At 39.7% G+C, this 15,554-nt stretch overlaps 1 protein-coding gene across 1 annotated transcript in view; it reads right to left on the bottom strand.

The window, feature by feature from the left end:
- Positions 1-5,245: 5,245 nt before the first annotated feature.
- BIRC6 (baculoviral IAP repeat containing 6) overlaps positions 5,246-15,554 on the bottom strand; it is a 183,342-nt gene continuing 173,033 nt past the window's right edge. The window contains 3 exon segments of the mRNA XM_080408146.1: positions 5,246-6,635; positions 7,660-7,794; positions 11,609-11,797. Coding sequence (XP_080264272.1) covers positions 6,456-6,635; positions 7,660-7,794; positions 11,609-11,797 — 504 coding nt within the window. The 3' untranslated portion in view covers positions 5,246-6,455.

Raw genomic sequence — 15,554 nt, 5'->3', positions numbered from 1 at the left:
ATTGAGCTAAATCATCTTTATCATCTGTAATTTCCACCTTGTCTTCGGTATTCTGCCATATGCATCAGGTGGTCTCTATTAGATCCTTCGTGTTTCTAATGTTTAAAGCCTCCCAGGAAGCTATATGACAGCAGGTTTTCAGTGTCTGTGTGACCTGCCTGCACATTGTGATACCTTTAGTGACCATAAGGCAGACAGGAGATGTGTTGAATTGAATCTGGAAGAATTTTTTTCTCCCTGGTTTGGGGCTTCTATAATGCTTTGAGACTTAGCCAGAATCCCACATGCTATGGCAAAATTCAGCCAGCCAGATGGTCGCATGATTTCTCTTGTGACTGCTGCTGAGCTGGAGGCCAGCCCCCATGAATTTCATATATCACACTGAGTTTCGCTAGTTGAAACTGCCTCAAAATCCAGTTGAGAAGATTTGCACAGTGACAAGTCGGTAGTTGAGAGGATGGGTCCTGCTGGCAGGCATCTCGGTTTCTTTTCAGCAATCCTGCTGTTAGCTGTTAGTTTTTGATCTGCCATGTCACCTCCGTTTCCTCTTGATTCATTGCCACAGTACGTTGCCAGCAAATATTTGCAAGGTTTTCAGTACAGCCTGAACTGTAGGTATAGCCAGGATGGAGGCTGGGACTTGCACCCCGCGGGACCATTCCCAGCCAGTGTGCACAGGGAGCTGGCACCCTGACTTCCCTAATGTGAAAATGCCAGTGCTTGGTTAGGCTGGTTGCGCATATGTAAGATGATGTCCTTGTTACATCCTAAATTAACCACGCTGGTACCCCTTGTGCAGTGTTAAAGGGTTGCTGTCATACTCTAGGGTTAGCATTGTGCTGTGCTGGGCTTCAGCTAACACTGCTGTACAGTTGCGTGGCATCCAACTCATTGCCACCTTCTTACAAGCTGCTTAAGTTATTGCTGATTTAGGTAAGAACAAAGGTTTTCTGTGGCTGAAAACTTGGAATTTCAAGGTGGGAGAACAGGACTTTTGGAGCCGTCCAAACCAGTGTTCAGGAGTAGGTTGCAAGACATTTTCTGTTGGTATTCTTTTCCTGAATCACGTACTTGTCTAAATATCTGAAAGAAAATAGAAAAGATGGGAAAAATGCCACATTTCGCTTTTTCCATTTGCTGTTGTGGTAGATGAGAAAAGGCTTAATGAAGCAACAGAGTCTTTAATGATGGCAGATTGGTTGGTTTGTTTGGTTTTTTTATAATGATGAGATTTTAGTTTGTTTTAGTTTTCTGGTTGGGGGGTGGGTGCTTTTATTTTTTTTTTTTTTTTTCTTTTAAGATGTCTTCATCAGATGTTTTCTGTTGGGTGACTGGGATATGGTTGCTTTCTACCCATAGAGCTTTATGCAAAGAACTTACGAACTACTGAAGACGTCATCCATGGCTGTGGATGTGGGCTGGTAGGTGAGGAGGAGAACAGTGAATGGATGTGTAGGACAAATACTTTTTTAAATGTAAGTGGTTAAGCTGAAAGTACAGAGCACAACAGTGGCAAGAGGGAAGTGTCTGCAGGTTTTTAAATGCGGTGAAGCATGTTCTTCATGTAAAACCATGCCTGACTCATTGCTGTAACAACCATAGTGGATCAGCCTGCATGCATTTATATTTGGTTTAAGTATAATTTTGTGCATTACTCTTGAGGCTTAACAACTGTAGTGTGCAAGTCTCACCTCAGTTACCTCGTTTCTAAATGCCTTTTCTTACTCCTGGGAGATCTCCTTAGTGCTCTGCTTGCGCTGGTTCCCAAGATTAACTCAGCCATTTTCCCCACCAGAAGCAGGGCTGCTAGCTGCCCTGTGTGGTCTCCTGCTTATAAAGAACCTGCTGCATTGCTTTCTGGACCTGTAACTAAACAACCTTAAATAAAAAAATTTGCTTTCTGAATTACAGAAATGTTACCACCCCTAATATTATCTAGACTTTTGAGGATGATACTGTATTATTAAATGATAGACATTATAGGCACTCTTCATGTAAAGGAGTAGCATTAACACAGCTGGAGAACTAAGTGGACCAGGTTATGACTTTTTGAGAGCCAGTAAGTTGCTTCTGAGGCAAGAAGCACAGAAAAGAAGAGATTGCAGGCTGTGGAGATGACAGGTCACAACATGCAGAACTCTCAGCTGAGATGGAGCAGTGTGGTTTGGGATTTGTTTTCTCTCAACCTTTATTAAAAATGGAGGCAGCGGTGAGATTATTTTAGAGCTTTGCTATAGTAATTCACTGGGTAGAATACTGTATTTTCTGCATTCGTGTTTTAGGAGGAGAAAACAATGGCAACAACACAATCTCTGGAGAATGAACTGTTTTTAACCTGTGATGAAGTATAGTAATTGTGGACCTTCTACCCCCCTTGAGCTTACTGTATTTCAGATAGCTCATGCTCTAAGTGCTGCACATTCCACCTAATGTTGTCACTCTCTGTGGAAGAGGGAAAATAAAGCTCAGAAAACTTCTTTTTGAAAACAAGTAACTGCCAGACCTGATTAATTTATACATATATATGTATGCGTGTATATACATGGTAAAAAAGTAAATTGAGAACATGTATCTGAAATAGCTTTTGTACCTTACACTTGATCCTTATAAGAAGATAAATGTAAATCTGTGTCTCCTTTCCATTGAAAAATGCTTCTAATTTCTGTTTCCTAACTACAGGGAGTTGACAGTCCAGGGAGGTGAGTCCACGTGATGGTGACTGGCTTCGGAGAAACAAGGGAACAGGAAAAAAACATTTCTATACCACACTAATACAAAGGCAGCACAGAGGGAGCACATGGAGAAGACATGCCTAAAGAACTCCAAGTAAAAACCCAAGCCTAAATAAATCTTCTTCACAGGGATTACAGTAAATATACTATAGTCCTGGCTTAAATGTAGGTCAGCTGGATTTCTGTTCAGATATTTATAGGTAAACAAGGTAAATTAATAATATGGTTGTTTTGCTTCTCAAGTTGTTTGCCTCAGGATGTAAACCAGAACATTTGTCTGTGTAACACCAGAAACATTTTGGGGAAGAAAAGCTCCCCTAATAAACACTCTACATAAGGGATTACATAGCTGTGTGGAGAAAAAGATTGTTTTGTAGTGATGTTTTCTTAACTGTGATTCCTGCTAGAAACTGAATGCCCTATCTGATGTAGCAAGCAGAGGTTAAAGCCATCACACAGTGTGGTACATTTCTTTCCTGTATTGTATGGGGGCTTTTCTTTTCCAAGTAAAGGGTTCCAGCTCTGGTGCTGCTTAACAGATCATCATCTAACCATAGTACTGACGACAGACCTGCACTGAAGCTCCCTAGAAGCTACGTAGTCCAGTGCCTTACCTGTGTTGGTGTGATTTTACCTGCTGCAAGGGAGTCTCCTTGACGTGCTAGCAGATGACAGGCTACCTTGAACTTGTGTCAGAGACTTACAGAAGAAAACCAGTAACAAAACCCAACCAACAATGCCAAACAGGCTGCTGTAGACCCAGTCAATCTCTAGTCACTCATACTTTATTCTGCAAGTACCTAAACATCTAACTACTGGAGTGAAACTTGGAAGTTGTTTACAGGGTTCATGTGTTTCGTATTTCCTTGTTGGTTTTTTTTTCCTAGGTTGTCATCTTTGGCTTTTCCTGTATAGCAGTTGTAGGATTGCAGAGAAGCATTAATCCATACATTTATGCACAGCTTTAACCCAAAAGAAATTCCAGAGGAAACCACTAAGTCTTGCAGAGGTATCATTCATGTCTGTATATGAAGAGCACTGTGTCTACAACAGAAACAGAACGCTTGCTTAGACACAGCAATTGGTATAGCAAGTGGTTTGAGTGGTTTGCTCTCATGGAGCACCAGGTCTCACACATCGCTGAGCTGTTCCCTCTTCAGTAGAGTGTAGACTAGGTTTAGCCAGAGAAACTTGGCATTATTGTCTGTGAAGCATGAGGAAAGAGATGGACTTACTATGCGATGTGCTTTTCCTTTGGCAGAGCAGCTACAGCGATTCCAGTGGCTGGTAACATCCCACACTGCATTGCATGGTGATGTGTCAGTAGTGAATCTTGCACCAAAGGCAGTACCAGAAACCATAGGGTGAAATTCTGTAACGATCTAATTAGCAGTTTGTTGACCTTTGTGCTTTTAAAATTAATTTCTGTGGATTTTTAAAGCATTTTCTACAAGAACAGTGTAACAGTTAAAACACGGGACTTCAATGCGATGGTTAGAAACTGTGATCTATCTATACATGTTTCTGTTAAGTTTGATAAAATGGTGGAAGATGATGGGAACTGGTTAAAAAGTACTTTGTTGCCTACATACCCCATAGGATTTACTGTGATTTTACTGCAAAGTAACATAGCTACCTTGTGGTTATATCTAAAAAAACTATAAAGCTGTGTATTTTTGTACCTTTGTTGCCAAGTTTTTACTTGCTGGACTGTAATATAGTTGCAAGTTATTAAGGATTGAATCTCTGCATTAATTTGGTACAATACCATTATAGCTTAGGTTAGAGGGAAAAAATTGTAATTGCTATGTGGATACAAATTAGAGTTTAATATCCCATGCAGCTGTTTACATCTGCTTAATTAAGCAGCAGTGACTTCACATTAGCATTGCTGATACTGTAAATACACACTAGAGAAAAAGATACAATCACGTTAGCCACCCTCCTAATGTTAAATCAATGCAAGTTGGGTCCTTTTTATTTCTTTGTTGCTTTTTAGTGGTAAAAAACAGTCCTCATGTTTAAGGAGGATCTTCAGATCTGAGACCTTTGGTTTTGGTACAAGTGCTAGGATTTTATAAAAAGACTGCTAGCAGCTTAAGTACTAAATGAAGAGCTTTAATGGAAACTAACTTAAATATAGTCAGTAATATTATATATAATATTTTATTATAGGATAATTCTGCTTTTGGAGCCTTTACAAGAGTATCACAGTCACAGAAGGTAAGTAAATACCCACCTAGAAAACTGCAGTGCCATAGTAACACTGATGAGGACTATGTGGCATAAACTCTTGCTTCATGTATTTCCCGGCAGCTCTGGCACAGAGCTGCTTGTCTTGCTTTTTGATTAAGGATCCCCTGAAGTAATGCAAATGTGCCAAAGTCGGTATTTTGAGAGGTATGTACAATCAGGACAGGCCTTGGATTAACACAACATATCTGTACACCAGCAAAATTGTACTTTGATTGTTCTGACCAAAGTCTGTGAACCATCAGCATAAGAACACAACCCTCAGTTGGTGCCATTTTTAATGATTGAAAATAATACATTGTAAAACAAAAAGTGAAAAAATTCCAGCGTGATCTTATAAACAAAGAACAAATAGAAAACAAAAAAGCTTCATTTTTGCCTGATTTATATTATTTATAGTACAACAGATCATTAGTCTGAGGTAATACCAGTAATAACTTTTTAGTCCTTCAAGGACTGCTCAAAAACGAAGAACAGCAATAAGTAATGCATGTTATGTTAAAAGTGAGACTTGATTATTAAATCAAGCAAATCCCTTACCCTTTTTAGTTAGGGATCTGTGGTTGCAAATACAAAATTGGAAATAAGTCTATACAGCAGGAACTACAGAACGTTAAGAGTCCTGCATGGCACGTCATTAGCCCATGTCAGTACTTAGAGTACAGCTGATTATGTAAAAATCAGACATTTCAACAGAGAAAAGACTTTGTTCCAGAATAGCCCTTAAGAAATTTAGAATACTGTTAGTTTGCATAAAATAGCCAAACAAAAGATGAATTCAGAAGTCCAAATTTTGGCATGAGGTAAACCATGTGCATTTATTTCATCTGCATTTTAGAATTAGTAACCATAAAATTAAATATGTTGACTGCAATGAATTCAGTCATACAAGTGCAAGTCTTCAGCTAGAATGTATTTTATGGCAGTTTATTTAAAAAATGTACCAGTAAATCATAAAAGAGGGATCATGTCCATTTAACATTTATTGAAGTATACAGGAGGTTTTCTTTAGAATCAAATATGAGCATGAATATATGGCCAAACGTAAAATCTATCAAATTCAGTGAAAATTTTCTGACTTTAAATAGTAGCTGTAAGAATGACCAATATATATTCTTTGTTACAACCGCCCTCACTCTACAAGTAAAAAAAAATAATAAACATTCAGTAAACATTCTTTCCTAAGGTAGTTTCCCTTATATATCAGTGATTTATCCATTTCTTGTATACATAACTTTTTTAAACATACCAATCAGTGGTTCTCACAATTGAAAAATAAAAGCACAAAAAAGTTTACACTCTTGTACAGGTAAATAAAAGATCATCTTGAATTAAACTGTATATCCTTAAGGGCATAGTATAGTTTCAATTTCATTACCTATTACATAATTAGCTTCTTACATACAAATATTGACATATTTGGCTTGTGCTTCAAAGCCTTTGTGTCTAGAAAGTCCATGTCAATGCAACTCATAACTTGAAACCAGACGGGATATCTTTACTGCTGCTGGGTTTAACCTGTTCGTGCAACATAGTCTCTTCTGAACTTGTTGTGGCACAGCATTTGTCTGTGGAGTCATCAGTATCTGGATCCAATCCTTCAGGACAGGGAAGTTTTAGTAGTTCTTCCCGCAACTGAGCTGTATGACGCTGAATAAACAAAAAGAAGTCAGTGTGGAAGACCATAGTTAAAACGGTACTTTTCACAATGTTAGACAACATAAAGAAAAAAAAAAAAAAAAGTTAGTTGAAAAGGTTTAAACATACTGTTTCAATGACTGGATGAACTTTTCTCCTGTATTTAAGGATTGGTATTTTCCCTGTAGTGACAGAATAATTAGCAGGTGCTGCTAGGGACAAATTAAAGGCAGTAAACAGAACTGCAGCAAGCAAGTGCATGGATATAAATGTTATGCTATTTGTCTTGCAGGCGAGTCATCTGTGTTCTGTGATCACAGCAGAAACCTGCTTGGATGAGGTAGGTCATACAGTCAAAACATAAATTGACAAGAGTTCCCGATGAGATCTGTTACAGACACATATACAGGGATTTCTATACTGATCATAGTAACTAACAGTAACTTAATTTTGAAGACCAGTCACAGCAAGTCTAGCAGTAGAAAAAAAGCAGCCTTGAAAAATAAAAAGTTTTTGTTGCTCCTCAGGGGAAGAAAAATAGAAAAATTATACACGTCTGTTGTCTGTGTGGACACAAAATACACAAATGATAGCACCTGGCTAGGAAGGAAGAAAGCATGTGTAATGGTTATAATTTGATAAAAGTTATTACAATTGTAATGGACCACAGTTTAATAATCATGCTTGTCTATTGGAAAAAGCTTGCCTCCTGGCAAGGCATTAGTTGTAGTACAACTTTATCAGAAACTCCTTAGAAAGAACAGTATGAACTCTCTGGTATCTTAGATAAGTATTTTTTAAAAAAACAGGCAGGAGAGGTCCTACAGGAAAATCTAACTTGCAGAAAAAACATTACTGAGAAAGTGGAGTGCACATACACTTTTATCTCGACAGTTGGGAAACAGGTTTGTTTTCATGTTTCAAAGTTGCTGGGTTTTTCTATTAGCGTTATTACAAAACTCAAGCTGCTGAGCAATTTCATTGTCATTTGTCACCTTTGGACTAAAGAACATAAAATTATAAAAGCACGTCTCACCTTTAGAGCTGCTGCATGATGGGACATAGTCCTGCCTACCCGTTTGTCACTGCTGTACTGCTGTATGTCTGCTATCCACTCCTCGCACTGAGCCATGATCTCCACTCTTTTCAAGTAAAAATGTTTGTGGATGACCTGCAAGAAAATATTCCCAATGAAGGAACAGCGTTCATGGTTTTCTAAGAACCTTATGTTTTAACAATACAAGATTTGCAAGACCCCTATGAGTCTAATTGGGTATAAGGAAAAAAAAAAATCACCGAAAACCAGTGTGAGGATAATTCAGCCTTGAACCAGGTTGCAGATAAATTGTGGAATTTCTGTCCTTGGAGGTTTCCAAGGCCCAACTGGAAAAAGCCTCAAGGAACGTGGTTTGAAATCAGGTGATCCTGTTTTGAGGAAGTGGTTGGCCTTGACCTCTCCCCCAGTCTGTATGAATCTACTATTTCTGTGCAGGCTGCCATCTCGCCATTCACTCGTGTCATCTGGGTGAAGGGTAAATGAGTGCCACAAATACAGTATCACACCAGGGAAAAGAGAAAGTGATAGCAGCATGTTAGACACATTCTTCAGTTCAAAGATGATCTTACTATGCAGGCACTATGTATGGATGTTTATGTTTGCATGCATAGTGCAATATTAAGGCTTTTACTGTTGCTTTCACAGCCCCGTTTACTTCCTGCCTATGCTGATTTAAATAAAAGCACCATGTCTTCCCCTGACGCTACCCACGTGCTGTTTGAACAGACAACAGGTAAGCAGAAACACTGTCAACAGTGTGAGCACGGGAACATAACAAGCTTCTGCATATAGAAGGATCATTGCAGCTTCTATGGAAGAGGTGCAACCACAGTTAGATGCCCTTGGCAGAGGCAGCACCTCTGGGGACACTAGAATTCCCGGGGAATAGTAGTTGAACTGCCCACAGTTTGGGGGGGAACCAGTATTTGATCGCACAGTAATTCTGGTATTTCTGTACAGCCTTGAGTTTAAAAAAACACCAACCAGTCAACCCTCAGACAAAGCTGTAAAACTACTCAGCATTGGCTTTCTCTTAAACAGTTTTCTAAAACTCTGCCTGCTGAAAGAAACAATAAACCTGAAATTTTACTGAGCACAGAGAGTTCTTGGCAATATTGCAACATAATTGACAAAATCATCTTTTCCTCTAGAGGTTAGAGAATGTTGCTATCTGTCTAAAGAAAAACTGCATATTGAAAGCATAATTGACTTCAGTTCTGGATGCGCTCCTTATATCCATAATGGAGCTTGGAAAAACTCCCAAAGACAGGCAGTTTAGATCTCCTGAGCCTACCTGTCATTTAAGCCACCTCAGATTTGTGAAGACAAAAGATCTTAGGAGCTGAAGGGCGTACACGTTCTTTCTTAGACCTCAGTTTTCATGATGCCTTTGCATTTATGCTCCTGAATGATCATGATTCTTGGGGTTCCTCACATAACCCTACACAAAACCTACAGGTCTTAACAAAAAGCTAGTCTGTCAGAGAAGTGCTCGGATAATCTATGAGAGAGATGCATTTTCATTTGGATGGGGCCGCAGATGGAATCTAGCATTCTTCCAAAATTCTGCTATTGCATCAGGGAAAAATGTCATGCATTCCAGTGCATAATTTCAGATTTTTCATATGTAGAAAGAAAGATCCGTGCCTCTTTACATGATCATGAATATGTATTTAGAGAAGTAGAAAGGGAGTTTTCATGTTGCACAAGTTGATAAGGCACAGGGGTAGGACCCCAAGCTTAAGCTAGTATGATTGTGGTTTTAAACACAAAAGCAAGCTGTCTTTGCCTCAAACTTCTCCTTACAGGAGCAGGCTATCATAGCTTCAAACTTCTCAGAATCTTCAGGATTTCATCATAGTGTCATAAAGACCTCAACACAAGGAAAACCAGGAAACTATCTTGGGAAATGAGGAAAACTGCAGTTACCTAAACCAGAGCAAAAGCTGTTAAGTGTTGGCCAGTTCTCTTCTGTGCAGCAGAACTCTTACCTGTTCAGAGGTAGCAAAAGGGAGTTTCAAATGTTTATGATACCTCTGCAAACTGCTGTCTACCTCTTAATACTACTTTTAATTTCTCTCTGTGTGTGTGGCTTAGCTTAATTCAGTCCTAGCTGCACACCACATTTAGAAAGCTAGTAGGTGTATTGTTTCCAACATCTGTCTTTTGTTAGCTATGGGCACGTTCTTAAGTTATCTGTTCTCAGGGAATGACTGGTTTTCCACTGAAACATCACCATTTGGATACACCTTGTTACTTCACCTTCCTGAAGAGGGGGCAGGATGTCAGCTTACAAGCTGCCTTTTCCGTAAAAGTAGTAAAAATGCTAAGCTGAAGAGTAAGAACAATATTGATGAGATTCTTTTGAAGAAAAGCGCAATAACAGCAAACTCGGATTCACTTACCAAACACTGTAATACTGCATAGCCTTCATTTTAGTATATGTGAAAAGAAAGATGGAGCATTACTGTCAGGGAGCCCACCACCTTCCGATATCTTCAATGAATTTAAACTTACTGTAATTTGAGGACCTTTTTTGCAAAAGTGTAATTGTTACCTTCAGCTAGAAAAAAAATCACCTGTTAGCAGACATTATTTGATTGTGTGTCATGACACTATCTTTATCATGGTCTTCAACTTACTGAGTAAAACATGTAAGAGGTAATTTAGAACCACCGCCATGGTTTTCTTCATTAGTTCAAGACACCAGAGTACACTGCACATCCTTATGCAGCTGCATGTAGATAAAATATTTGACTCCTGTCAGGCAGGTGAAGTGTCTATAGCTTCTTATTCCACAAGACAGAGTAATTTTAATGGTAAAAGGTTTTTGCATTGCAAAGGATGTTTTTATGGTCAGCAAGGAAGCGATGGGAGACCACCCTCTCACTCAGATGCCACGCTTAGCAATGTCCTAAAATCCTCACTTAGCATCACCCTAAAATAACTACACTTTTTCAAAATTTTAGTAGGCAGACAATTGAAAGCATAGGTGATGCTACAAGATGGTACCACACCTCAATTTAGAAGTGGCAACAGTTGTTGTTTCAGAGTAAAATGTATTTTTCTAAGTATTTGCTGGTAGTACTGTGAAATGACCCATGTTTGACCGTCCATTTTGCATTAATATTCATACAGATTCTCTCAGTGTATCCTCAGCTCTGTTTTCTTTGAATCCTTTGCCATATATGTTCAAGTCCCTGGGATCTTATTGACCTGCTTTGAGGAATTAGTTGGACTAGAGACATCGAGAAAAGTCCCTAACAAGTAAATTAGCCTATGATGTTATGGGAGAGGTAGTCTATTTTCAGGAATGTAAACAAACTAAGCAATAAAAATTAAATTTTTTAAGACACTGCAAATGCATGAAGGCTAGCATTGCTTTTATCAGCATCAAGACAGTTGTTTTCAAAGGCATAGATTTCTAGTTTCGCACAGATGCTTTGCAGATCCTGCCGTACATAACATGCAGGCTGGAATTTGTTTTAAGGCACTTTTCCAATTTTTTGGTGTGTCCAAAGCATCTCCCAATACTTGCTCCAGATTCATGTTTCTTGGAAAGCTACTCCCTGTTAGCCCTGCAGGCTAACAAACACCGAGTGCCCATCTGCAGGGCTGACCAACAGTTTTCACGTGAAAAGGTACTGCCTGGCAGTAAGAACAAGCCAAGGTGTGTGAACCACGTTCTATCAAGCTGTGCACCAAGCTGCCTTACAGGTCAGTCCCAATTTGTCTGCACTCTCCTTTCACAGAAAGGAATCTGGGAAGTCAGATGCATCCTTGTTCACTTCAGTCTCTAGATTCAGTTGCCCATGGAGTAAAGAGGAAGCTAAAACAGACACCTACCTAATATGTGACATTTCCAAATATTTGCATTATTCTTAACACTCAAACAAAATAAGTATTTCTCATGTTTCACAAAACCTACCTCCTTAAAACATGGTGAGGGATTTCTGATTTGTTCAAGCATTGCCCACTTGACTGTTGCCTGTCGTATATTTCCATCGTATTCTCTGGAGCTCTGGGTACCACTTGGAGTACCTCTTGATCGTTCATAACCTGGTTCATTAAAATATGGTTCTGCTACCAGTATTAGGGATTGAACAGACACTAACACCTGTTAAGAGAAGAAACTAAATATTAAAATTGTGCTACCACTTGTTTTTACAAATGTACATAGTTTTGCTCACCTTATATGCAAAACCACTTCTATGGCGAACTGCTTTCATTTGTGATACAGGCTATGTGCAAGCAGGGAATGTCCACACCTCCTTCAAACCAAAACCGTTACTACACATAAAAACATTAAGTCTCACGACTGTGTATTTAGCTCAAACACTGAGAAAATGACAAATGTATTGGTTCTGGTTTTTAACTTATAAGTAAAATAAAATGTTTTAAGGAAGAGATGCCCGATTGCACCCTTTTGTAAAAGGAAAGTGTATTTGTCAATTTCTCAGTCAACAATTCTTCAACCTTTCCTGTGGCTGAGCTTACTACTTCTAATTCTGAAACAGACAGAAAAGGAACAAGGAAGGTGAAACATGAGCTGTTGAAATTAATCTTGGTATACATGCTCTCCCATTTTTACTTTCAAATGCATTCAATTGATTTACATATGTTTTTATTAGCATTTTCGTTTCAGATTGTACATACAACACTGTGTCATATGCCATTAAAACAAAACCTCACTATTTTTTTAAGAGAGGAAAAAAAGATGTTTTCAGTACTGTATCAAAGCAGCACCAACTATTCAGTGATAAGGAAATCAGTTTTCCTTCTTTCAATTTTTTAATCAAGTACATGTAGGAATAGATACTTACATTCATACAAGGCATTTAACTATATGCCCAAATATTCCTAATACAAAACAAAGAATACCTACATAGGGCACTTAGAGATCCAAATGTAGATGTACTGCATATTCATGATTTGATGGCTTGCTAGTTTTTTCCAGTATTGGACTGTTCATCCCTGTCTTGTTGTACTTAATCAAAATTATGTTACTGCAAAAATATTGTTCTATAGGTAGAAAGGCATAATTGACTTTCTTTTTACCCCTCAAATGAAGGATAGTTTTTTCTTACAAACTCGGGACCAAGAATTTTAGGGATTATAATTCTCTGACATAAACCTACAGTTCCAGAACTGTAAAGGATTCAAAAAAAGTGATTTGAACACTTACATTTCCTCAGATACTGAAAAACTGATGATATGTTACATGCCTACGAATGGCATTTCCAGCTATCCACTGAAATAGATGAAAAATGTCAGGGCAGCTGGTTCTAGAACTGACTCTCCTCCCAGCCTAGACACAATTGAAAGCTTGAAGCCATTCCCTAATTTAGCAGCCCAGTTTGTGAATCTGGATATGGAAGACAACAATCATCCTTTTCTTGGAATACAGAGGAAGTACAGCCTCCATCAGATAGATACCGTGTCAGCGACGAGACAAGACTTTGGTTCTTTCACAGGCCAGTGCCCCAACAACTAGATCAGGGGTCCTCAAACTTTTTAACCAGGGGGCCGGCACGTGGATGAAGTGGCAGGCAGCCATCTGCGGCTGCTTGGTTTCCCCCCCAGCCCCTGGCGGGGGGGGTCTGTAAATACCGGGGGCCGGATTGAGGACCCTGGGGGGCTGTATCCAGCCTGCGGGCCTTAGCTTGAAGACCCCTGAACTGGACAGTTGTGCTCTGTGTGGCATTCTCTCACTGGTTTCTGTTGTAGCAAAGCCAGCACAAAAGCGTTCCAGCTTCCCAGCTCTGCGCTGTGCACCCATACCATAGACACAACGCCAAACCAGTAACGCGCATCAAAGCAATAGCCCAAGGATCAGCTGACGGACCCCGGTTAGTCTCAGTCCCACCATCACCCCCGTATTCCTTCTGGTGCCGTGACACTTCCTCTTTGCAGCTGTGTAGTTGCTGTGCACAGAAGGGCCATCTAGGGCAGGTAAGCCGTTGTGCTGAGGGACAGGGCACACGGCTGTGCAGTGGGGAATGTGAACTGGCATCCCCCGTTGGGATGAGAAGGGAAATTAGACACATTTCTCAGGCAGGTGCTGCAGCTACCTGCTGGTATTGTACACACCATCGCACTGTCTCCTGTGCCTGCCACGCGTTCAACTAGAAGTAGCTGTAGCTTTCTAAATCTTAAAAAATTAAATACTTATAAATGCATTAAAATACAGAATGTGCCTTGCAAAGCAAGATTCCAGCAAGAAAATGGCCATTTATGACACTAAAAAAGGCAGAATATCAATGCCAATGTGCTAAGCCAAGGCAGAGTACTTCAGGTCCCTTAGGTGTTTTGGTGATCTGTGGCCTTTACATATGTCTGGAAGTAGTTGGGTTTTGCTTTTTTGGGGTTTTTTTTTTTGTTTTTTAAAAAATAGTAGTGAAATCTGAGACTAGGCAACACTGTAATTTCTTGGCCTTAATAACCAGTTGTTACTTTGAATTATAATTGTGATGAATGAGAAACTAAACCGATCTTCCAGTTTCATTTGGGTTATAAAATTCAATTTCTGAAGTATTTTGGGTGGTCTGACAATAGTTTAATCTCTAAGCCAGAAAAAACATGGTGCACTTAATTCTTTCCAAGCAATTTATTTAGTCTTACAGCTGTTTGCCATTTAATAGCTATAAAGTGTTTTTCTCCCAGTATGGAGGAGCTTTTTCCAACAGCTCTCCTACTATTTTCAAAATGAAACCCTAAAAAACCTTCTAAATTTGAAACTTAAATGCTACATGAGATTACAAACAATCAAATCTAACATTTTAATCTAAGAAAAAAGACTTTGGTGAAAAAGACTTTGGTGAAAATAGGGCTTCCTAATACCTGCACCTTTCTACACTGATTTTATAGTTACAGTCAAAAATTTCAGTTCATCTCTTGATTAACTAGTGGTGTATCTTGGGAGTTAACACTATGTAAGGAACTACAACTTACATCTCCAAGTCATAATTGTCCCATGAAGGGAGAGGGAACATTAATCTCCCCAAGAATGGAAATTCCCCAGTCTTTCTTGGATGCCTGTCCCAGTGTTTGATCACCCTCACAGTGAAATTTTTTTTCCGAATATTTAATCAAAATCCCATCTTGTGTCAACTGGTACTTGTCCTAGCGCTCTGTATCTTTAAGAGGCGTCTAGCTCTGTCTTCTCCATACCTGCCCTGTTTAGGTACTGAAGACAGCAGTAAGATCCTCCTGCCATTGGTCCAGCCACATTTCCACCCTCTTACAATACATGTCTCGCCGGTCCAGCTGCTAAGGTACTCAGGGAGACGGCATCAGAGGTTTTGCCCAAGTCAAAGCAAGCTACATCGGAGGCTCTCGCTTTGCGTAAAGCCAGCCACCGTGTCACTGTGGAAGGCAAGCAGGTTAGGCCCTGTTCACCCCCAGTAAATCCCCACTGGCTGTTCTCAATCACATTCTTGTCCTTCATGTACTTGAAAATAGCTTCCAGGATGATTTGCTCCATAATCTTCCCAAGGACAACAAGGTGCTGCTGACCAGCTTGCAGGTCCCCAGATCCTCCTTCTTGCCCATCTAGAAGTTGAGCGGGAGATTTGCCAGGAAGCTCCGTTAATTGTTTTGGCCTTTCAAAGGTGAGAGCTAGTGGCTTTGCAGTGATACTGCCTGGCTCCCTCAGCACCCTGCATGTGTAAGATTTGGTTCTATGAACATGTGGGTCCCGCCAGACTGAACGCCGTTTCCTCTACTATGGGCAAATTCCTAATTCTCACAGACCTTCCCCTTGAGGGCTCAGGGACATGGGAAAGCAAGCTTACCCCTAAAGAGTGAGGCAGAGATGACCTCTGCCTTTTCTCTGTCCTGGTCAGTAGATTCCCTGCCCCACTGAACAGCAGGAA

This window comes from Falco punctatus (genome assembly GCF_963210335.1).
Source record: "Falco punctatus genome assembly, chromosome: 12".
NCBI lineage: Eukaryota > Metazoa > Chordata > Aves > Falconiformes > Falconidae > Falco > Falco punctatus.
This window is presented reverse-complemented; position numbering and strand designations above follow the sequence as displayed.